Consider the following 25,045-nt stretch of genomic DNA (forward strand, 5'->3'; position numbering starts at 1 on the left):
CTGTGTCTGGAATCCTAGATTTGTTAAACTCTCGCGATATTTGTACGCGATTTTTATTAATTGTGCAACAGCCATAGAGTAATTGTGTTTTATAATGTAATAATGCCGTGGTCAAGATCTAAGACAGTTTAGGGACACAGAGCACTTGGTTAGGGTTGGGCAAAGATCATACTTTGGGTTAAAATGATCATTCTCGCGTGATCTTTCACGGGTCTGGGGTTCCCTCCTAGACGCGATCCACATCCATGCAGCCTGGTTGCTTTGGTCGTATCTAGAAGATCATGGGAACTCCAGACTCGCAAAAGATCTCGTGAGATTGATACTTTAAACCAAAACCATGAGTTTTCCCTAATCCCAACCAAGTGTTCTTGGCCCTAAACCTACCCAGATAGTAGCCACAGAGGTTTTCACGTTGTAACACACAATTAGTTTGTACAGCGTGCAAAATACGCAACAATTCATAGAAATCTCGCGAGAGTTTCGTAAATCAAGGGTTACCTTGTAGACACGGGCCGTTATAGCTTCTGGCAAGTACCAGAGCTTCTACTAGGAAGTCATTTGCATGTTATTTGATGATAAGAAACAGCTGCTTACACTGGATAAGTTGAAAGGATAGTGTGACTTCTAAGGTAACCGTTAAATAACACACCACGGTCTTTATGAAAATACCTTGTTTTCTCTGATATGAAAAGTTTATTGTAACGTTTGGTTTATTTAGCACTAGCCTAGCGTCCTCACTAGTTAGCTGGGCAAAGTTAGCTTTGGTGCAGAACGTCTATGTGGTTTGTAGGTTGAGCTAAGCGGAGTACACCTAGCAAGCCAATGCTAACTAACGGTAGCTAACTAACCTTAATCGTAACTTAATTGCTGTTAGCGTTATATGTCACAGTTTAGGTTGCTAGAATGTGAAATATCTGTGCCGTTGACTGGCCCGACAGAATACAGCTAATTTAATTTAGCTAACGTTAACCGTCTTAGCTGTTAATTAGTTAACAACGTTAACATTGTGATGCTAATGTTACCGAACAAGAGAACTTCACTGATTAAGGTCTGCTAAGGGTAATGTTACTAGCTCTGCTAACTACTTTCTCCTATTTTATCCTTGTGGTTTGGCTTAACAAAGTTTAAATAGGGCTATTTCCTTAACCTCACAGCAGCTGCTGTGCTTACTATACTAATTGGCGATTATAATAAAAACTGATCTAATTGGTTTTAGTAATTTTTTAAAGTCAAAATTCTCTGATTCTAGCTTCTCACACTACTCATCTTACCTATCTGACAGTAAACTTAAAAACTGATCGAAAATGTTCACAATATTCTGACATGTCCTGTAGACCTAACAATTAATCGATTGGTTGAGAAATTAATTTTCTAACATTCTATACACTTAATGATTGGTCAGTTAATGGAAAAAAAGGACAGATTAATTGAGAATGAAAATTTCTCAGCTGGAGCTCTGTGCCAGCCAATGTTGGGCCATTACCTACATATCATATCTGTGTGTATGGCAGCTCATAATAACCAAGAAATGTTAGAAATGTCAAAGACCGTGTTTCCATCACAATGTTTGTTTACCAGAAGGCACTCAAGTGTTCTGCTGGGTAATGTTTTCACCATTCCAGAAACTTTAACTTCCGGTATTATACTTGGTACTTCTTTAGATATCATGTCAAAAATAAAAACTATAATAAACTGGTATGGTATTGTTTTAAACGCATGGTATCCAAAAAGTACTGAAGTATCAATATTTTTGGCAATGTTAATCCTTAGTCACAATTCTTTAAAAACATGTTTAATAATAATGGATTATAAAGCAATGTTTATGTTAGGTGTTGTTTATGTTTAGTTTAGTGAATACTACTACTCACAAATAACGACATTGGCTTCGCGAATCCGGCTACAGTTTGGCTGTAATTTCTGAAACGCCTTGTTTTATGACACAGGAACACCATGGAAGAACAAACTGCTGACATAGAGGTGACAGTTAAAACATTAGACTCACAAAGCAGAACCTACACTGTTGGTGCTCAGGTAAATTCTTCATTTCATAACTCTGGAGTAAATTCTCATTTTTCAGTCACCATTTGAGGCAGTCTGATGCATGCCTGTTCCTTATTTTTTGTAGTTGACAGTGAAACAGTTCAAGGAGCATATTGCACCTTCTGTGGGTATTCCTGTGGACAAACAAAGGCTCATCTACCAGGGCAGGGTCTTACAGGATGAAAGGACTCTTGCAGACTACAGTAAGTACTCAAGTGGTCAATTAAAGCAATACAGAATGCAGTATTATCTTGTTTCACAGGCAATTGTAAATTTGTTTTTTGCATTTTTCCTTTTTAGCTATAGTAGTAGTGCAGGTTCATAAAATTGATTTCTGATTTATCATTATGTGTACATTGATTCTGAACTCCTTTTTTTATACACACATTGAATAAATAAGCAGGGTTTACTCTGAGAATTACCATTTTAAGATTTAATACCAAAGCCAGAATGACACTTTGCCTTTACGTGAGGGTCAGCTAGGGTTTATATGTAAGCTGACCGCATGGGCCACTATGTTTCAAGCTACAGAATACATACTGCATATGTGTGGAATGTGGACTTCAGAAAGTAGTGTAAACAGAACTACTGCACATCCATGTCCACATCTGTTTGGGACTATAATCAGGCATAATGCATGAGAAAGTAGTGACTGTGTATTTGAGCTTGTTCACTCTCTTTTGTCTATCAGTATTTATACAGTATTTCTGGCAAAAGTAATTGGACATAATTTTAAAGCCTTCAACGATGTAGAATACAGCCAGAATTGTTATTGCTTCTCAAAGCAAAATCAAAAGTGTCAAGTCAATAGACTATCATTACATGTACGTATGTAACCGTAGTTTTCTGTTGTTGTCCCAGATGTGGGTGGCAAGGTGATACACCTTGTGGAACGGGCACCCCCTCCACCCTCTCAGCCCGGTTCAGGGTCAGGAGGCACTTCAGCTGACAGTGGGCCCTCCTCATCCTCCCAGGGAACATCACAAGTGCCTCCACATGATCGCAACGCTAACAGCTACGTAATGCTTGGCACCTTCAACCTCCCTGTTAACATCATGGACCCTCAGCAGATACAGGTAGGTACAATTTATTTAGAAAGCCTCAGACCAAATTGGCAGTTGAGTTGCATTGTGGAAGAACTTTTAAAAAATATCTCTACTTCTGCTGCATTGATTTTGATCCTTTCCTTGATCGGTCCAGTACTCTTAATGGTTGTTTTATCCCTGCCATAATGGTGTATTTTTCATAATTCCTTGCACAAATTCTGAGCAATTACAAAGTAAGTACTAAGTCAAATTTTCTCCATTGATCTACGAATGATTTCTGACACACCTGAGCTTGCATATAACAAAATGTAGTTGCATCACCTTCCTATCTTTCATGATGAAAAAATAGATTTTAGGGCTGTAGAAATTCTACCTACTCTTCAACCATTCAACTGAGTGATGAGGAAAGAAGAGTTCAGGTATCTCTAGATTAACTAAAACAGCCAAAGTGCACTGTACCCGATGGCTTGAATTGGTGCTAAAAAATAAAGTTCCACAGTTCTGACAAACAAATTAGCAGCACAAACACACACACACACACAGGTGATGAGGCTTGCAGAACCGTCTGCTGTCTGTACAACAGCTAAGCTAATATAGCATAAAATTTCACAAAAAACAACATGGAACACAAAAACAGTTACTTGCATCTGACCTGCTGCTCTCGTTAATCAGTTGGCTTCAAATGAGGCTACACGTAAACTTAACTCTTAACTGTCCTTCAGCAGTACCACATTAGTCCAACATCCCCCAGCCTGTGTAACCACAGTAGCAACATGATAACATACAAATTAAACACTAAAACAGCATAACACATGGCAAAACATAACAACTTTCGTGTTTGAAGTCAGGTCACAATCAGCTGATATTGATCCATCATTGAGCTTGCACTGTTACTGTCCTGCACTCGTCAAGAATGCAGTCTGACAGAGTAAAATTACAGGTTGTCATCAAAAATAAACTTTTTATCCACTCAGCTCTTCTGTCCTTGAGAGGGTGTCTGTTACTTTGGAGCTGGATAGATGTTCAGTAAATAGCCTGTCATTGTACTCTAGTCTGCTTATTTCCATCCTACTGGACATCATAGCATATCCTGTATGTAGTTGAAGAATGTCCTCTGGTTTGTTGTGTATATTTAGTTTCCAGTATGGTTCCCAGCCTTGTTGTTTTCAAAGGTGCATTTCTTCAGTGCCATGTTATTCTTCTCGTTTAGATGTCAGTTCAGCAGATGGTGTCTGGCATGGGAGAGAATGCCAGGAATGCCAGAGTCACAACCAGCACTGGGGTAAGATACTATGACTGCTAATGGCATTCAATCACACAAAACATTATCTTGTATCTGTTCATCATCACCTTCTCTGTTTCAGAGCAATGGGTCTGTAAATGTGCACATTGATATGGACCAGCCAGTGCAGAGTGAGCCGAGGCTGAGGCTGGTGCTGGCTGAGAACCTCCTGAGGGACATCAATGATGTTATCCACAGAATGGAGGTGAGAGCACAACCTTCACATTACTCCAGTAGAAAAGCTACAGAGAAATTGCTTCCTCATCCATAACAAAATTCTCTTCAATCTTGTGTCTTTTTTCAGGGTCGGCCGAGTGATTCTTCGTCCCAAACAGAGACAACTTCTGCTGCTGCTCCACCTCCTCCCTCATCTTCGTCTACCACCTCCACTCCCTCTCCCTCTGCCCAGCCCATGGACACCTCCCCACCTCCAACAACTCCCCCACCTCCACATGCCTCTTCAGCACAATCTGAGGGACCAACACCCCAACCTGGACCCAAGTGAGACATCCTCTCTGTCCTCCCATCACACCCAATTTAGCACATAATTTATATGCAGGTTTTTTTTAAACATGGCTAAATCTGCAAAAAAAAAACCCAAAACATAGGTGATTGGCTATTTTCCCATTACCGGTAGAGAAGTTTTCTGTTTTTTCTCTGATGTGTGCAAGAAAGCAGAGACTCAACTCATTTCTTTGCTGTAGAGCAGAAAGAAAGATGTTTTTAAAAGTATTTTTGTGTTCAGCTCTCAGTACTTTTGTTGCTTTCAGCTGAATCTCTGGTGTTTGAAGTTTAGTTTCTGTCCTGCGTCGCTGTTTGAACTTTCAGGTCTTAGCTTTATTTTACTGTTTTATATTCATTTTCAGCTGGATAGGAGTTGTTCAGTTACTGCTAATGAAAACACAACATTTCCTGATTTTGTTGCTTTATAATAAAATCGTTCAGCTAACAAAATAACAAAGGACTTTTATTGTAAAGAATTTTCAGGAAATAAATGTTTATCCACCATTTTACAGACGCTCAATTCAAGACATATCAGTTATCTTCTCCCCTGCAGTTATCTTCACCCTTGCAAGTGGATGCAGACTCTGCTGTGCTGTGTCAAACTGAGTCAAGGATTTGTAAAAGCAATTGTGACTTTTTTCCTCTTTTTTTAATCCAAACATGAAATATTTAGCACAGAATCGGTGCAGGTAAATCTCAACTTTATAAACATAAAGCAGATCATAAGTTCCACTTCAGGATTGTTTCTACTCCCATTACAGTGTTTTATTGAAAATAATGTGAATATCCTTATGTCCTTATACATGGTATTGCTGTGTCACAGTCACTGTCATTACCACTCATCACTTAAGTGAACAGTAGTTGTGTTTGATTATAGTCAGCTTTGTCCTTCCTTTTACTCTCAGTCATCCCAGCCCAGCTGAGTTGGCGGAGATGTTGTCTGAACTGCGGAGGGTGGAGGAGAGACTGCAGCCCTTCATTCAGAGAGCTCACACCATCCTGGAGACAGCCACCACTGCAGAATACAACAATAATACAGTAGGATTCGAACAGCCAAATAATAATTTATTGGTGATCGTTGTTATGTTTATGAAAAATACGATTTTATTAGGATACCAACATATCTATTAAAATGTTCAATATTTAAAAAAAAATCCAAAGTCACATCTTTAGTTATTAAAGCTACTTCAAGGAACTTTCATATTGTGTTGATTTTAGAGGTCTCTGTGGATAAATGTGGTAGTGTTTCCACCACTATAACCACAAAGTATCACATCAAAGATAAAATTGTGTGAATGAAAATCTTCTTACTCTTAACTGTCTAACACACAACTAACTGCAGATTATGTAGTCATCATTCAGAAAGTTTATTTTTTGTCACAGGAGAGGGAGGAGGACCAGCGCACTCTTGTCCTGACGTGGGAGTGTCTCCGTCTCCTTGGCAATGCCCTTGTGGCCCTCAGTGACCTGAGGCTGAACCTCATGAGCCCTGTGCCCCGCCACCTACATGTGGTCCGGCCATTTTCACACTATGCCACCCCAGTCACCCTGCCTGGAGCTGTGCACCACCACATCCCAGTGCAAGTAAGTGAATAAATGCATGTTTTAGTTTAAAGTTATCAAAGCGAACTAGGGATGTTGATGATTTATCATTAATTGATTAATGATTTGTGTATCATTTCTACTACGTCTACTACTGAGCTATTTCCAGGGATACTAAAATGCAAGGTTCAGTGTGGAGCTTGGATCATCTCAATTCGTTAAAGATCAGCAGAAATGTTCAAATTCTGCAGCACAGGTTTCTTGTGGGCCTGCACATGACTCATGTGCAACTAGAATTGTTTGAATGAAAAGAAAAGAAAAGACGTGATTTGTGTCTTATTAGTTATTAATGATTATTTGATTATTGATTGTTAAGGTGTTTATCAATCAAGGAAAAGAAACAAAATTAGCAATACTAATATGAACCTTTAATATGAAAAGACCAACTGTGCTTGCGTCTTTATCAACAGATGAACTTTGGTGCCACGGTGACTAACAGCACTGATGGACAAGCCCCACACGCCCAGCCGGCCAACCAGTCGGAGCAGGCAGGTCAGGGACAGACCTCCCCCCCACAGACTTCCCCGTCCAATCAGCAGGCTGGACAGGGACAGGCTGGCCCCCGGGTCATCAGGATCAGCCACCAGGCTGTCCCGGTGGTCATGATGCAGATGAACACGGACGGTGTGTTGTCCCCTACCTGCCACTGATTGAATGCTCCACTTCATCAAAACTCTTGAATGTGTGTCATGTTGCTGGGCAGCAGTGTGTGGAGTTAAATAAGTGCACATAAAACATTACTGCATCCTCTATGCACTGCTGCCACAAGTATTTGCTAAGTGATCTTAAGAATGGAAATTATGTGATTAACAAACTCAGATTTCACATTGTTTCACAGTCTTTGTTGAATGGTGGCTGTTACTGCATTTGCACTTCTGTGGAGAGTAACATACTGGCAATTACTGTACAAAAGAGTTCAAACTATATTATGTTTGTATTTTTGTATATGTGCAGGCCCAGGTGCAAACCCTGCAGCTGGACAGCAAATGCCTGGACAACCAGGTAAGTCTAGTTAATAGTACATGGCTCACTACATTTGTTATGTAAAACCCCTTTCAGTCCAGTTGATCTTTTTTTGTGAGATAACTGGAAAATTTGGTACTTTTTATGTTAATGTTCACTCACTCATCATACGTAGCTGAAGTTCTGCGTTGATTCAGAGCGCATTGATGTGCTCTATTAACATACTGTAACTCAGTTATTGTTTGTGCTACATCTCTCATCGTTGATTCATGGTGCTCATATTTGTCTATTACAAAGAAAACTGTATTGTACGTCTAGTATACAATCACAGAACATGTCAGTTTTTGTCAAATACAAGTAACAATGAAAAGTAACTTGCTAATTTAAGACTGTCCAATCTTTGACAGAACTTTATGTAAGGATAAAGAATCAACTGTTTTGAATAAAGTGAACTCTTTAGTGTGACCAGAAAAGATTATGACTAAAAACATGACTTAAGTTGCAGACTGAAATTGTGACTTAAACAGTGACTTAAATTTTGACTAATATTACAACTAAAATTAAAACTGTTGACTAAAGCTTGTCTAAAACACAGCTTATTTTGTATCAGAAAATGTTGCTGTTACCTACTGATTACACAAGTAAATCATGTTCATCTGTCTAATTTTTCCCCCTCAGGTGCCCTCCCCCCTGACTTTATGCGGAATCTCATGCAACAGATCAGCCAATATGCCGCTGCTGTGGCTACTAGTGCTGCAACCGCCACCGTCACTGGCCAACCAGTCCCACCCCAGCCCACCCCTCCTGGTTACAGCTCCACAGCCAACTCCTCAACTACCACCACTGGTCCGAACACACCCACCACCACCCCCACTGCCCCACCACCACCTCCCCATACCGGCCCTCAGCCCCAGGCCAGGGTTGTGTTCACACGACCCCCTTTTGGACCCAACATGCCCCCCCCAGCTTTCGGCACCCGAGGAACTACCATCAATGTGAGGGCAGCCATGCCGGGTCAGCAGCCAGGACAAGTGAGAATCATGATTTCTGATTTGGTTCCTGTTTTTTAAGCTGATTTGTCAACGTGATCAACTATAATTTAAATTTAAAAACAAATTAAAATATCTTAATCCACAGGCTTTCAACCCTGCTGCTCTCAACCAGATGATTAGTGGATTGGTTGGACAGCTTTTGCTGCCAGGACAAATGGGTAAGCTTGTTCAGTTGTTAAATTTAGATTTGGATGTTATCAGCAGCATTTTCTGTAATTATAATAACTTAAAGTTTAAAATGATTGTTCATGCATTGCTGTTAAAGCTATAATCTCTAACATTTCTGCATTAAAATATCTAAAAATGATTGACATATGTTACAGTTTTTGTCAAGTTGTCTATGTAATATTATTCCAAGTGTTTCCAGGAATCTTTAAATGCAGAGAAAACCATAATTTATTCAAGAAAAAGTGCATTTCCTGCTAGCTACTGGCAACTATTTGCTGTAGCTCCCTTTAGTTTTTAGTTAATGTCAGAGAGTAGGGAAGGAAGTTGTTGAACGTGACTCAGCATAACATGAATAAAACCTGAATACCTTGTCCATTAACATGATTTCTGTCCGAGTCACATCAGATTTTCCTTCGATGTTGCAGATTTTATGCATTTTCCTTAACTGATAGTTAAAAACATTTACAATTGATTAATCAGTTAATCATTTTAATTTTAAGTGTCCTAATTCAACAAGTGACTCTAGACCATGTCAAATGAGGCACAATTACTGCCATGTCTATATTATTGATTAATCATCGATAATACATTTTTAAGTGGTTAAATTGTTAACAGTAATTTGATTAATTTTTAATCAATAACCTTCCTACTATTGTGGTTGTTTTAAAAGTGAAGAAAACAACTCCCATGTTCCCATGTGACTTTACAACTTCTTTTGTTATTGTTTTGATGTTAGAGAGACCCCTAGTGGCAGAACTTTAATATTGTACATTTAATCACTGATATTTCAATTTTTTTTTTTACAGCTGGTCAGACAGTCACATCTTCTTCATCCTCATCCTCATCCACATCAACATCATCTTCTTCCTCCTTTTCCTCCTCCTCTCAAACCTCCTCCTCTTCCTCCTCCTCCTCCTTTTCTTTCTCCACCTCGGGTCCAACACCTCCACCTACTACAAACACTACCAGCCAACCTGGTCAACCTGAGACCAACACCAGTGAGCCCCAGTCCCAGGAGATGCCTCCAGACCTCAGCCAGCTCCTGGGTTCTCTCCTGGGGGTCGCAGGTGGGGCGGGCTTGGGCTCTGTAGGGGCCCCCTCAATCACTGTCACCACATCTGGTGTCCCAGCCTTCATCCAGGGAGTGAGTGAATTTATGCAGCAGGTCAGTGTGTGAATTTTTGATTTGAGTGCACTTCAAAACTTTGTATAAGAATTGTACGCTTACTTGGATAAAACTCTGAATTTTTCTAGCATTTCTATGATCCTGTGTTACCTGTACACAGATTATGTGAAATGATTGCATCAGATAAACAACTCTGACACTTGAAAACAGAATTTACAAGAACAGTGGTGTATAAATCGATACAGATATAATAGAATAATAAATAAAATGTCTCTGGCTTCCCTATTTTAAACACCACAATGCTATGAACTGTGGGTAATTCTCTCCGGCAAGGAGGTCTGCAGAAATATAGACCTATGCAAAGTGTGCATAAAGGGCTCAAAAGTCTTAAGAATTTTGGGGGGTCAAAGCCACTCAAAAAACTACTTGAGATGGCTCTAGTTTCACCATGCATTGGAAACTAGGGCTGCACAATTAATCAGAATATTATAGAAATCGGAATATGGCCAAGTACAATATCCAAATTGCAGAAGCTGTCATTTTTTTGATAATGGAATAGATGGAAAAGGAAAAATGTGTGACAAAACAGCATTATAATGAAATACTGTAGTGCTGCAGAGATGCATTGTCCTTTCTCTAGATGTAAGAAACCATGTTTGTTTGGTACAGACCCCAAAAAATGTCACATCTTTTTTTTTTTTTTTTTTTTTTTCAAATATACTGTACTGTGCAGCCCTATCAGAAAGGGTGCCAAAAACTGGCATTGGATGCAAATGTTCAGATTATTCTCTTCCTTAATTATTCTTTGATGGGACGGTTTCTGATTTTGAGACCACTTTATTTTGTTCTTATACAACAATTTGTTTGGACAGCTTTAAATATTTGACCCTCGTCACATGTTGTTAAATTAAAAAAAAGTTTTTAATATACATCATATCTGCACTTGTCTTTTATATTTCAAACGATATCCAGCCCCAGTCATCACCATGTCTCCTAATGGCCACTAGAGAGCACATAGGATGACAGTGACTGAGATAACCGGTTTTAACCCTCTTAGTGCTTTCCGTAGAACAATCAATTGCACACTTGCAATAAAACAAAGTGGTATTAACAAATCCTAACTTCTTTTTTCCCCATTTAATTTTTAGGCCTCCCAGCCCATCTTCTCTCCACCCCCACCTCCCTCTGGTCCTCCTCCTGCTGCAGGGCCCAACCCAACGCCCAATCCCCCCGGGGCAGCTGAAGCCCTCAACCCGGAGCTGTTCACAGGCATCGTCCGTGGTGTTCTGAGCACCATGATGGGCTCTCTGGGTCAAGCTCAGAACGACACAGAGAGCATTGCCCAGTTCATGCAGAGGCTGTCCCAGGCAACCAACATCTTCATCAGTCCTGAGGATCCTACTGGTAAATAACAATCATCCCAGTGCATTATATTGTCAGTACAGCAGCTAAGAGTAACAGATTATGATGTCATTCTATCACAGAGAATATTAGAAAATCATTGGTCTAAATTTTACACCTCTGGTTTATGCAATTTCCAATTTCACATTTTCTTTTTTTTTTTTATTGTGGTTTCCAGGGTTTTTTGGAGAGCTGCTGATGTTGGTGTGCCAGACGTTCACCATGTCAGACCTGGTGATGCTTCTTCATGGCCAGCACCATCCACTGGGCCGCATCCAGCCTCAACTGTCCCAGTTCTTCACCCAGAACTACCTCAACGGCACAGAGCCCACCGATGAGAACATTGCGGTCAGTAACCATTCACCAGTTGGAGGGGAATTGTTGGGAATTGTTTCTCCTGTAAATTTTTTTGGATTACACCCAGGCCTGAATTTTCATCATTTCAAGGGTGAGGCTACTTGGCCTTTGGTTTTGTCAGTTTTTTGAGGGCATGAAGCTAAGTGCAACGGCAGCAAAGCCATCAAACAAAGCAGTGATTATATGTCTGCAGAAATGGATTGAACTGGATGGTTAAGAATGATTTTATTTGAAATGGATAAATTAAATTGATTTTATTTTAAATAGTAGAAAATTAAAGAAAACACACACACACACGCAAAATGATTTATTATTATTTACAAATAACCAATATTTATATAAACTCAGACATTCATACATGCTTAGCACTGGACTAATCAGAGTCACTGGACTAGTTTGAAGATGGACATTCAGTGGGGTTAACATTATCTTTGTTAACATGAATGTCACAAACATCGAATTACAAGCAATGCATAACAGTATATGTTGTGTTTCTTGTTTTACTTGTTTGCTAATTTATCAAACTGATATCATAAATAGCTTGGTTTTCCAGCAGTTCATGGCCTCCATGAAATTCCTGCACTGATTACACTTCTTTAATTACTCAAGCATAGTTAAAAGTAGATGAAACTCATTTACTTTTTATTATTGGTCCCATGTTTGGTTGTTTGTTTTATCCTCATGTATAACTGAGCAATTACTGTTTTCATCCTCTCCCCCCTCTATGTGCCGTGATTGTCTTGTATTTCCTCATGTCCTCTGTTGCCATCTCCCAGGCCGCGGCTGACAGTCTTGTCAACGAGCTGGAGGAGTATATCACCGAGAGCTTTGTAAGTCCTTGATGTCCTGTCCTCCTCCAATATCACAAAAATACTAAATAGTTTCTGACTAAAAGACCAGCATGTAGAATTAAGTGGCATCCATCAGCAAGCTTGCAACAAACACCTTGTCTTACTCTCCCCTTCCAAGCATGTAGAGAACTTAGAGTGGCTGTGAAATTTCAAAACGATGTGAGCCAGTGTTTAGTTTGTCTGTTCTGGGCTACTGTAGAAACAGTATTTACAGGTGATTATACACTAATGAAAACTGAATTAATACTTATTGAATATTAGAAATATTATAGTCCATGTATGCATAATCTGCCAATAAGTTCCCATAAATCTTACACACTGGTCCTTTAAGTTTCGGTGTCCCCATGAAGGTCAGTGACTTGAGTCATTGGTCAAGAAAAATCCAGAGTTGACTCACTTTTTTTTTTTTGCCTCAGAACTGAACAAAGAGCATTGCAGGCTGCAAACTGTACAATTTAAATCGTGTCCCTGACTCTGAAAATCCCAACTCAGGGACAGCCCCTAATTAAATGTTACCACAACATTCATTTACACTGTAAAATATTAATTTACCAAAGACATCCATCACCACCAAGGCTTTGTCTGATATTGTTCATTCACAATAAATAAAATGGAATATTTTGTGCAGTAGAATATGGAATATGTCAGTAGGAAATCAGGCGATAGATCTTAGTGCCGTCAGTGCATATACACTGAGAGTGGACTTTACATTGAAGTAGTATTATTAGTCAGCTACAAGGTTACAGAAACTTAAGGAATAGTCCAATAATGCATTTCTAAGACATTATATTTAAGCAGTACTGATGGAATTTTATAGCCAGTTTAGTATAAGTTGGTTTACCTATTAACTAATGAAATACTGAGCTACCTGTGCAGTGTTAAAATGTATTGATTGCACCTCTTCATTCATCTCCCACAGAGAGAGTCTTCAGTCACAGTGTTGGAGGGTGTTGACGTCACTCAGACCAACATGTCCTTCTTCAGGCAGCAACTGCAGCACATTGCCACACACATTCTGCGATGCACTGGTAAACTTTTACGAAGAACCGTACAAATCAGTTGGTTTTATGTGTGGATGTTTTGGTTTCTGTTTAAGCTCAATTTGTGTTTAGGTTACAGCACAAAAGGAAATTGTACTTTGATCATTTATTCAGGAATACTGCTGTGAAATGAAGTAGTAATTTAAGAATCTTTAATTTCACTGTCTCTGTAGGACATATTTGCTAATTATGTTCTGAATATTTTCCTCCTCCAGATGATTCATTTGGGCCCCGGCTGCTACAGATGTGTAATCAGGCTCTGTTTGAGTGTCTTGCCCTCAACCTGCACTGCTTGAGAGGAGACCAGAGAGCCCTCACTGCAGTCATCAACCACAGAATAGTCAGTAAACAGTCTTTCACTACCTCACTCACTGTTTGTTTCTGCTTGGATTCTGCTCAACAGCTGGCAGTAAACTAACTACCTAACGCTATGTTCTGCCCAACAAAATAATATTTATAGCCCTGGGGGTTAATAGACAGCAACATGGGTGTCAGAGGCTCACCTGCAGTGCATCCTGGTACATGTAGGCACTGCCGGTATGGTTCTTGAACAGGAAAACTCAGTTTAGCTCACTATGAATTTATTGCTTCAGTTGACTACATTTACCATCAATACTAGCTGGCTATCCATGTGAAGAGTGTCAGATTTCCCCTTTATGTTAATATTTAAAATCATACAGATTTGCCAATAAGTTTGCACAGAAGAGAATCTGACATCATTTTACAGAATCAGTCAGAATTAGTCACTGCATCTTGGGCTTAGCGCCGCCCCAGACTCCTTGTGACTCAAAATGAACAAGTCTTGAGTACAGAATGGCAACATTACAAGCAAAAATATTGCAATATTGCATATTGTTGTGATGCTTGAATGGCCACATTAGTTTGGACAATCAAAAGAGAGGAGTGCTAGAAGAAGTAGCTGTTGTACCTGTAAAGTAAAAGGTTTATTTTCTCTTGTTACAGCGGAGGATGTCCAGTGACATCAGCCCCAGTCTGGTCAACTGGATGACCAGCATGATGACGATGAGGCTGCAGGTTATTCTCGAGCACATCCCCGTCACACAGGAGCAGATCCAGAACTACATAGTTCACACACAGGTAATAGACCAGCTGCATGCCTCTTTTTAAAATATATATTTTACACTTTAGCTCAGAATCTATGGTTCATTACCAGAATGATGGATTGACACACCTTTAATTGCACTCATGACTTAATCACATTATTATTTTGTGAAGAATTTGTGTCTCTAAGTGAAGATTTCAGTTAGATTTTCTGAACTTTACATTAAAACAGACGGGACATGCATATGTAACATGTGTCATGCAGAGAAAGGAGACCTTATCTGATGGCTGTTACATATCCTGTTACGTTGGATGGCACGTCTGAAATAGCTAATAAATATTAGATGACATTCTTTCACAGAGAGATCAGTCTTCTGCAACTGGCACACAAGAGGCTGAACGAGCACAAAGTGCAGCGGTAAGCACCGTGTGTCTGTAATGATGAACTCAATTTGACATTTAAAGTACTGCTGCTCATTTCACTGTTCTCCTCTTCCAAAGATTGGGGACACCCTCTCACCGGCTGCAGCCACCACAGCAGAGGAGGCCATGTCGGTGTCACACGACACGAGGGCGTCGTCACGGGAAACAAGGGTGTCGCCTGCGGACCTGGGAGCCTCGGGAGGAGCTGCACCATTAGGTGGCGATATGGCAGCGGCAGGAGCAGAGGGAGGGAGTGAGGAGTCTGCTCGTGAGTCAGAGGCCTGGGCAGCTGCTGTCCCACCTGTAAGAGCCCCCACAGTTTGTTTGCTGTTTAAACTCTTATATTTTTATTAATCTGTCCAGAGAAGGGTCTATTGTAGCAAGTTATGTCACATTTAGTGTCATTGTTACTCTGGATAATTTTTATTACCAGGCAGAAACACCTCTACTACTTTGTTACTACTTTACTACTTTTTCCATCAGATTAGATGCTTCACAGCAGGTGTGCACCTATCAAAAAAATTATATTCTGAATAATGCTTTGGTGCAGGTAAACAGTTAAGTTGGAATATCTGATTGAAGAAATATTATCTGTGTAAACATAGCTAATGAGGCTCAACAATCACCCTTCTCTCCAAAATTCCAGCCATTTAAAGGATGCTTTTCAAACTTTTGCATTCTTTCTTTCCTAGAGTCTGTCTTAAACAGTACTCATGTTCATATGTACATTGAAACTGTTGCTGCACTTGTATCTAGACTTTGTGATCTCTACCAAACACAATTCCAGCGTAAGTGACAAGGAACAAAATCTGAAGTCATTGTTCTGTGAAATAATGCATTTCAAACTTTGGCCACAACAATGTGAGGCTCAGTCAAATCAAGTTGTTGTTTTCAAAGTTTTTAGTACAAAATTCTTTGTGTTTCCCTGCTGAGCTGCATTTGAGGAACAGTAACACAAAGCAAGCTGTGCTTGCTGTAGAGCCAAATTTGACCAACTCCAGGTTCACAACTCCACTTCTCTGGACCTCGTGAGCGTCCACCTGAGGAGTGAGATTAAGCTGTTATTATGGTTTCTGAGTCCTCCCTGGGGTTATTGTAAATTTTGTCATCAGAGTATGTGTACTTAGGCTCTGTGCAGACATCAGCATGTTGCCACTACAGACAGTGATCTACTGGGAGGCCAAGTTGAACTAGGTCAAGCTCCACCAATTGGCTCTGCAGTGAGCAGCCTCTCACAAAAAGGTTTTAAGACAGACTTGAAAAAATAACCCATCCTTTAAGAGTTACCCCTGATAATCCCTGTCTTCTGTGTTTATTTGCTGTCTGTGTTGCAGGAATGGGTGCCCATCATCAGGTGTGATATGATCACCCAGAGGAAGATGAAGGCTCAGCCTCCGTTGTCTGACGCCTATTTGCACGGCATGCCAGCCAAACGCAGAAAGGTAATTAGAGCACTTGTAACTTTACTTATTACGTATGAATGTCACTCGTCCTTACCTTCATTAAGGTGTCTGTTTCTGTGTGTCTTCAGACAGGAGTGGGTGGTGGAAGCCTCCTCTCCCTCTCTGATGCAGTGAGTCAAGCAGCCAGGACAGCAGGAGTGAAGCCCATCACATCTGCTGAGCAGTTACAAGATGACCTGGAGACCCAGGAGCTGAAGGAAAATTATGCAGAACAGGTAACTAAATCTGACATTAGAACGAACCAGACACACACTACACATTGTTTAGGATAATAAGGACTCGGAACTATTATTTTCATTATTGAAGATTATTCACGATTAATTAAGTTTATAAAATGTCAAAATGCTCCTCACAATTTCCCAGAGCCCAAAGTGATGTCTTCAAATTTGTTTCTTTTGTCTAAGCAACAGTCTGAAACTCAAAGACTCTTCATTTACTGTCATAAATTACAAAGAAAAGCAGGAAACTGTATATTTAAGATGCTGGAACCAGCAAATGTTTGACACTTTTGCTAGAAAAATAGTTAAAAGGATTATCAAAATGGCAATTTTCTTTCAATCAAGTCATCTATGAATCAATTAATCGTTGCATCTCTAATAACAGCCACAGTTTGGTCCTCTTGTTTTCATAGTTGTAGTCATGATTTATATTGGTTAGCATTAACATTATCTCACTATCTTTATCACAGAGACACATGGTTACACTGATAGATGTACTTTAAAAACACCAGTGGTCAGACAGGTCACAAACAAGTCTTCAGTAACCAGTTTAGTAATTTGAAAGTGACGATAAAGGTGAGCATCAAATTTCTGTTGGATTGTGAAAATCTACATCCTGCTTCATCTTCGAACCAAACTTGTGTGAGACAAAACAGCAAGTTGATTAATCACTTAGTTGATAAGAGAAAAATAATGAGCAGCAATTTTTATGACTAATAATTCAAGTCATTTTTTTAGCAAAAATACCCAAAAGTCTGTCATTATTTTTGAATATTTGCTGCTTTTCTGTTGTTATATCACAGTTTCTCTGTTTCTACGTCACGGTAGACTGAATATCTTTGGGTTCTGGTCTGTTGGTCACACAAGACACTGCGATCTGGACTAGCCTTTCTTTCTTTAGCTTTTGTAACTGCTATCTCGCATTCAGTACTTTTTCATCATTATTGCTAAAATTAAGCGTGTTTCTGCCGTTTACGTAATTTGCAACAAATCATCCACTCACTGGAAGTTGAAATCTTTTAACAAGGTTTAAATGACGATTACTTTGTGGTCACAGAAAAAACTGAAAAGCTTTGATGACAATGTACAATAGCAGCAACGTGAGTACTGATGTTATCCTCCAGGAGCTGTATGTAGGCAACTGGACGTGAACTGATTAAAACCTCTCAGATGAGAGGTGAAACGTTTTCAGGAACCTCAAACACGTCCAGTTGCCTATCTGCAGCTCCATAAGAATACCATGTACCAAATTTTTTTCCCAAAATGTTTAGTTGTAATACCTGCTCTTTAAATACTTCAGCAGCTTCCAGTCCTTTGTCCTGTTCTTATAAGAAAGGGTTGTGGGAAGTGGTGTTCATTGAGGACAGCTAGAAAAAGAAATATTGAACAATGTTAGATTGTTTTTCAAAAAACGATTGCTCGTATCTAAACATATAAAGCAAGTGATAGAATATTGATGAGTAACGTTAATGTTCCAAGTTGTATTATTTTTTTTTTTATTAGCGTTCACGCTTCGTTTTTGTCAAAAATGACAAAGAAAAGCAGCAAATCCTTACATTTAAAAAATTGGAACCAGCAAATACAATGGAAATAATTAAATGATTATCAAAATAATTGGCAAATAATTCTCTTTAGATTAATCAGCTAATAGTTGCAGCTCTAATAATGACCACAGTTTGGTCCTCCTATTGATTTTGGCCATGGTTTGTATTGTCATTTCCACTGCATGGTTTAACTTAACTTGCTTGGAATCGTTCCGTTTTTGGTTTTTCATTGGCAAAAGTTAAAACCCTGCAGACCACTGATTGGCCAGAGAAATGAGGCTGAAGTCACCGCCTGACATAATACATGTACGTCTCACCATGATGATAATCATCACATCTTTCTCCTCCCAGGTTAAAACGGACATCAAGAAACGAGTGAGGGAAGACCCTGATTTCAACTCCCAGCAGTTCCCCAACGCACACAGAGCCTTCTCATCAGACTCATAATCATGTTCAACTGATAATAAACCTGCAAGACTCCTCAAGTGAACTCAACTGTTCTCCACCTTCATCTTTATTATTTCTTGGATCTTCATTTGACGCAGCTTCACCCCCAAAACTGTCCGCTCGCCTTTTAAAGCAGTTAGCAGCTCTCTTGACTAATTGCCTGATGCTAATGTGACTACTTCCCCAGTGCCTATTTATTTCTTTGTGTTCATTTTGGTCCAATTTTTGCTGAGAGAATGTTTGATGTTAAAAAAATATTATATCAGATTTAAGTTTGACTTGGTCACGTCACTCTGATTCTGTTTGGATTCGTGTGTTTGTCTGTATTATTTTGCCCTCTTATCCTCGTGTTGCTTTGTTAATATTGAGCCTAAATTCTCATTATTTAGTGGGCTTTTGCCTTCCTCTCAATACTCTACAGCGCAAGAGTATACTTTCATGTGAACATGCTGTTTGGTACATGAATGTACAGTAAGCTTAATAAAAATCTTGATACAATACAACAGGTCTCTTTTTGAATCTCGGTAATTAGAATATATGTTTATCATTAATATCACTATTGGCTATTTGTGTGCTAACAAGAAATTGCACAACAAAAATACCATACATGCAGTCTGTGTGGGAATTTAGAGACAGTAGCTATTACATAGTGTGTCCACCAGAGGGCACTGACAGTTTTAGATCTATACTAATTAATGGTCACAATTCTTAAGCAAATTTAAGGGATGCTGATCAAAATGTTTTATGTATTATAAATGAACATTTACAATAATTATTTAGCTCTAGTTGAAAATACATGAAAAAGGAATCTAAATTAATTTTCTTGCAGTTTGGGAATCATACACAAATATGAAAACAGGATTATATCTTGAGGAACTGCACAGCCTCTGACATTTCAAATATGTTGATTGTGAAGAACGATCTCTACTTAACCTAAACTGACCTATGACATGATCATATTGTTCTGTTAGCATTAATCATAAACAATTTTGTCACTTGTCTTCAAGTAATGACTAAGGCGGGGGTCAGCAACCTGTGGCTTCGGAGCTGCACATGGCTTTTCTGCCCCTCTCCAGTGGCTCCCTGTGGCTATGACAAAAAACATTAAATCTTATGTTCCCCAACTGTAAAAATTAAATTTTGCTTGTGGCTAGTCTTGAATCATGAATGCCAAATAAACTTTTAAAAATAAAGAATTTAATAGCTGCAGCTCCAGATATTTTTTTTTTATTTTTTGGCCAAAAATGTCTCTTGATAGTAAAGGTTGCAGACCTCTGGATTAGGGAAACACTGATCCAATTTTTTCTCTACTGATACAAATTAAAATACCTTAACTATGTACTCTTTTCCCCCCAATTAAAAATCTGTGTACTAAACTGCTCAGAGCTCATTACAATATTTTTTATTTTAAATACAGCAACATGAGACGTGGGATTGCCATGGCCACCTGTGATTAAGTAAATAAAGGGAAAACTCAGCCCTCTTAATGGGGATTTTCCCTCAGTTTTTCTGCTCACACAGCCGTGTGTCAGTGCCTACATGTACCAGGATGCATTGAGGGCAAGCTTGTGATGCCCATGTGGTCATGTTACCACCACCATAGCCTACAGCCATTACTTTGTTGACTGAAACAAGTGACAAAAATACTCATCTAGCACGTCCCCTGGGTAATCATAGGCTGAGACTACAAATCCAAGCTGAAATAGCCTGTAGTTCTTCCTTATATCCAATGACATCACTGTGACATCACTGGATGCAAGAAGAACTACAGACTGTTTTCTCAGTCAATATAACAGCATTAAGAAATGTATTGTTTCAGTTGACTACATTTACCACCAACAGTGATTGTATATCCACAAGAAAAGTAAAAATTTTCCGGGCCAGTAATCATTTGGAACGTCAGATCAGTAAATCCCTGATAACAGTGCTTTGGAAGCCAAATTAGGCAGTGCTGTTTTTAGAGGAAAAATTATCGTACAACCCTCATCCTATGTGATTCATTACATAAAAGTGAAGTTAACTTTGCAAAGCAGCATTTACTTCTACCATTCTACCTTCTTCATGCTTTTAAAATATTAGTTATAATCAATTATTTTGCAAGAATTGTGGAAGAAATTATTTCCCAGTCGATGTTGACTAACCTTGGTTGTCCTGCTTCCTTCGCTTCATGTCTTTTTTGCAGATAGAAGCTTCTCACTTCAGTGGAGTCTGTCTCCCATCACTTGGCGCTGAAAGTGAAAAATGCAAATGCAAGATCAGTCCACTGTGTATGAAATGTAAAGGTGGAAGAAGTACTCAGATTCTTTATTCAAGGAAAAGTACCACTGCTGTGATTTTTTGTCTATTTATTTATTTATTCATCTGAAATGTGTCAAATGGCGCCAACTAGACACTTAATATGAATAAATTGTATAATAGTTGTGCACTTGAATCTCTGTTTGCTATCATTTCTCTGGTCTGCTTTCAGACCTACTTATTAATTATTAAGTTCTTAATCACTAATCAAGTGCAGAGGCAATTATGTAATATGATATATAGTCTTACATTTATAACCGGCCCTGTGAGGGAAACCAAATCATGACCCAGGAGGAAACAGTTTGACACCCCTGCTGTTGGATGTCATCAAAAAAAAAAAAAAAAAAAAAAAGCTTGGGAACGACTGATTTATTCTTAATCAGTGTGTTTTAAGTAACTAACTATTTGTAGTTAAAGCTGTCAAAAGAAAAACAGACAATTAGAGAAATTCCCACACACTGTTTCGCTTTCTGCTGATATATTTATTAAATATCGACTCAATTGCCTCAATTTTCAATCACCCAATCAGAGGCCAGCTGAGACTGATCAACACCTGAGCCTGATAAATGCAACATCGGCCAGGCAAGAGATTTGGAAAAAAAAAAAAAAAGAAAATCACTAAATCACAATAGATCTTAAATGTTTTTTTTATCGTACACACAAGTCAAAAAACTGAAAAAAGCAGGTGTCATCACATATCATCATATGCATCATCATACAATGAATACATCCATCCCAAAAAATCCATTAAATGGTCATCAGACATGCATATTAGGATAAACAGAATTAATATCAGTAAGTAGGTTCACATCCATATAATTCAAAAAGTAGAGGGTAAATTTTCAAAGCTAAAGTCTAATGACTTGTTAAATCGGAACATATTCTTCAAAAAATACAGTGAAAAATTTGGTGAAATAAAAAAAGTAAAGTTTAAACACTGTTATTCTTTGCAGAATAAAGGAAATTTAATTTATGGTATTTTTAGTGGATACAGAACTCCAGAATACACCAACTGGGGAAGGTATATATCTAATAAATCAAGCCTTCCATATGGCTGGTCTCTTTTAAAAAATAAGCAGAAGAAGTAGAAGTACGTCCTTGAGCCCTTCAACAGAAATGTTGATATTTAATAACTACATAAGCAGAAAGTAAGACAGTGTGTGGGAGTTTCTCTAATTGTCCTTGAGTTGCATCTTCCTCCATCAAACATTCAGTCGTGCAGATTTTTTTTTTTTTTTTTTCAGTGAAAGAGGAACAGTCAAAAAATGGTTCCTTTATCTAAACCTCCTCTAAACTATTATATCTTAGTGTTATTCCTTAAGGTCCGGTTCAAACAAAGACCAAATACTTTGACCACAAGCTAATAAACCTCATACATATACTGGTACCTGGATATCTTTACTGTGTACAGAGTAAGACGTACGGCTGGAGAGCTGATCAGATAAGACCTAAATGTAGGAGGAGATGAGATCTCTGGTGACACCGAGCGATGACGAATGGTCAAACAGCATCTTGCACAGTCACGCAGAAAGAGAAGAGTTTGATTAAATGCCTGCTGTCCAGAGGACGAGGTTTGAACTACAGTTTGACCTTTTTTCCTCTCTCAAGCTGCCAAAGTCAGAGAGCTTGATCAGGGCTGGAAACTCGCTGCTGCACAGATTGACTTGACACACAAACCACCGTTCACAAAGTCATGCAAGGAGAACCTCAGGGCTTTGTGCAAGTTTTCAGTCAAGATCATATGCAGTAACGTCTTTATTATGAAGAATGGCCACAAAGCAAAATCAGGACGTTACAGACTATTTCTGACTGTGCCCTCATTTCAGTAAAGATCCACACAGTGATCATGTAATGAAAAAAAAAAAACCGATAACAACCTCAGAGTACTGGACAGTCTTCAGACACAGTCCAAAACTTGGGTGAAACCAGCCTCAGAACAACAGCAGATTTATGGTCTTGCACGCAACAAGATATGGCAACCTCTTATCACAAAACTCCTTAGCTGAGCCAAATTTGTTATATGTGCAAATACAAAGAAACACGAGTTTGACAGAACACAATACTTCAGTAGCTGTGCAGAGGGAGAAGACAGAAGACACAAGGAATCCAACAGTCCACTGAGACTTTAAAAAGTCACCCTTCACACCATTTAATCCAGATTCTGCATTTTACATGCCAACAGTTATCTTCAGCCTGTTTTATCCATCTGAGCTGATTTCATTTCATTAACTCGCTGCATCAAACAATTTTTATCCGCCTTGTGTTTTAAATCATAAGATTTGGATCAGAAGTCTGAATAATTCACCATATGATTTACAAACTTTACTTTTCTGAACAACACACTCACCATGTGCTTCCTCTCTGTAGCTCCCCCCAAATGACCCTTGACCCTGGAAGTATTTCCAAGCTTTTCCTTCCCAGAATTGAGGGAGTGTGAAACTCTTCACACAAAATGCTTCACTCCTAATTTTGGCCTAAAAATCATTAGTGCACTAAGTAATTCATCAGTATGTTTCCTTCAAGCACTGAATTTTAATTATTGCACATTATAACAAAGGTCATCATCAAATGTTTTTTTAAACTTTTTTTTTTTTTTTGGCTTTATGCAAAGCAGAATGTAGTCTCTGGTTTTGCAAGTGCTAAATGAATAGATTTTTTAAAAATCATTTATTTTTTTTATTATCATTATTATTATGAACAATTAAATCCGCAGAGGTCACGCCATGAGAAACAATGAGTCTCGTTATTTTGGATGTTTGGATGAGTACTTTTTTTCCTTACTCCATATAGATCAGAAATCCTCGAATATAAAACCACTGAGATGTTTAAATCAGAACCATATTTAAATAGTTTCTATTTACATGCACATACCTACAAGTGTCTAAATAAGGCCATGTGATAGGGTCTATCCTGCCAGGATATACAGCATAATTATCTGTTTATAAAATGAATAGAGCTAAATATATGTATGTATGTATGTATGATGTACACACAGTTACTTTAGTTTACAAGTTGGCAGTGCAGCAGCTGAGTTGAGTTCACAGTCACCTTGATAAACAGGTTGGACCACCGTCTGAGGAGCCTGTTGGCTCATTCAGAGGAATCTGAACATCAAGCGCACTTCCTGGTTGGCATCCTGTTAGTGGAAGCAAACCTCCCTATCAGCACCAGATCTGACGAGCAAAGCACAAACACAACATTTTCCGTACATGTACTGCAACTCTGCATGTTTATTTTAGACAATAAAGGAAAATAAGTGCAAACATGATTTATGAATGAGTTCAATTGTGGCAATAAATATACATAAAAAACAAAAACAACTCATGATATGTTTAACAAGCTGCAACCTGTTTGATTTTTGATCTGCTGTAAGGACATCCAGCACCAAAATCTAGAGTCTGCAAAACACAGCAGTGAGTGTGGTGACCCATGAACAGTTAGTCTGGGAGTGGTGAATACAGTCATCATGGTGCTAACGTGCACTGTATTTGCATAAGGTGTGTGTATCGTGAGTATACACAGCTGCGGTCGAATCATATCACTTTGAGACAGATTACAATTAAAAAGTTGATATATTTACATGCATCAGGTTTCACTTCAAGGAAGAGTTTGACCTTTTGGAATTACGCTTGTTTGCTTTCTTGCTTAGAGTTGTTCCCATGTCTGTACAAATATATGAAGCTACCACCAGCAGCCGCTTAGCTTAGCTTAGCTTAGCATAAAGACTGGAAGTAAGGGGAAACTGCTAGCCTGGTTCTGTCCAAAGGTTTCAACATGCACCTACCAGCACCCCTACAGCTCACTAACATTTTATATCTTGTTTGGTTGAAGCTGTTGTCTCCAGGAAGTCGCTACACCCGGCTAATATCTGGCACATGTCCCCTGTAAAACTAAAAAAAAATGAAGTTACGTTTTTTTTTTTCACACAGCAAACAAACAAGATATAATTATGTTAGTAAGTTTTACAGGTGCTGGTAGGTGGATATATTTAGACACAGTCAGGCTAGCTGTTTCCCTCAGCTTACAGTCTTTATGCTAAGCTAAACTAACTGTCTGTAGCTTCAAATTTAGTCTAGACATCAGAGTGGTCTTAAACCTCTCATCTGACTCTCATCAAGAAAGTAAATAAACTTATTTCCTTAAATGTCAAACTACTCCTTT

The 25,045-nt window shown here is 38.8% G+C and overlaps 1 protein-coding gene and 1 long non-coding RNA gene across 2 annotated transcripts; one reads left to right on the top strand and one right to left on the bottom strand.

The window, feature by feature from the left end:
- Positions 1-484: 484 nt before the first annotated feature.
- LOC146321681 (large proline-rich protein BAG6-like) lies at positions 485-19,092 on the top strand. The gene is made up of 25 exons (XM_084726939.1): positions 485-629; positions 1,944-2,031; positions 2,126-2,243; positions 2,902-3,116; positions 4,297-4,368; positions 4,451-4,573; positions 4,673-4,869; positions 5,778-5,910; positions 6,256-6,456; positions 6,885-7,098; positions 7,429-7,476; positions 8,116-8,468; positions 8,575-8,647; positions 9,464-9,822; positions 10,932-11,187; positions 11,363-11,532; positions 12,318-12,371; positions 13,312-13,420; positions 13,648-13,772; positions 14,396-14,530; positions 14,856-14,912; positions 14,996-15,220; positions 16,252-16,359; positions 16,449-16,595; positions 18,494-19,092. Exons 2-25 carry the CDS (start codon positions 1,951-1,953, stop codon positions 18,587-18,589), a joined length of 3,669 nt encoding a protein of 1,222 aa, XP_084583065.1. The 5' UTR covers positions 485-629; positions 1,944-1,950; the 3' UTR covers positions 18,590-19,092.
- LOC146321682 (uncharacterized) lies at positions 15,080-24,140 on the bottom strand. Its single transcript, XR_014771408.1, has 5 exons — positions 23,933-24,140; positions 20,731-20,817; positions 17,879-17,965; positions 16,415-16,571; positions 15,080-15,218 (listed from the first exon to the last, which is right to left on the bottom strand). It is a non-coding gene; the product is annotated as an uncharacterized LOC146321682 (long non-coding RNA).
- Between the last annotated feature and the right edge of the window lie 905 nt (positions 24,141-25,045).

This window comes from Lutjanus erythropterus, chromosome 9 (genome assembly GCF_056507025.1).
Source record: "Lutjanus erythropterus isolate fLutEry1 chromosome 9, fLutEry1.hap2, whole genome shotgun sequence".
Taxonomy (NCBI): domain Eukaryota; kingdom Metazoa; phylum Chordata; class Actinopteri; order Lutjaniformes; family Lutjanidae; genus Lutjanus; species Lutjanus erythropterus.

What these genes read in the sequence shown, in the direction of transcription:
- LOC146321681 (XM_084726939.1), top strand. Translation starts at nt 1,951, where the DNA reads ATGGAAGAACAAACTGCTGACATAGAGGTGACAGTTAAAACATTAGAC. An exon ending in CGGGTCAGCAGCCAGGACAA is followed by an intron (nt 8,469 to 8,574) that starts GTGAGAATCATG and finishes CTTAATCCACAG; the next exon opens with GCTTTCAACCCTGCTGCTCT. An exon ending in TGCCAGCCAAACGCAGAAAG is followed by an intron (nt 16,360 to 16,448) that starts GTAATTAGAGCA and finishes GTGTGTCTTCAG; the next exon opens with ACAGGAGTGGGTGGTGGAAG.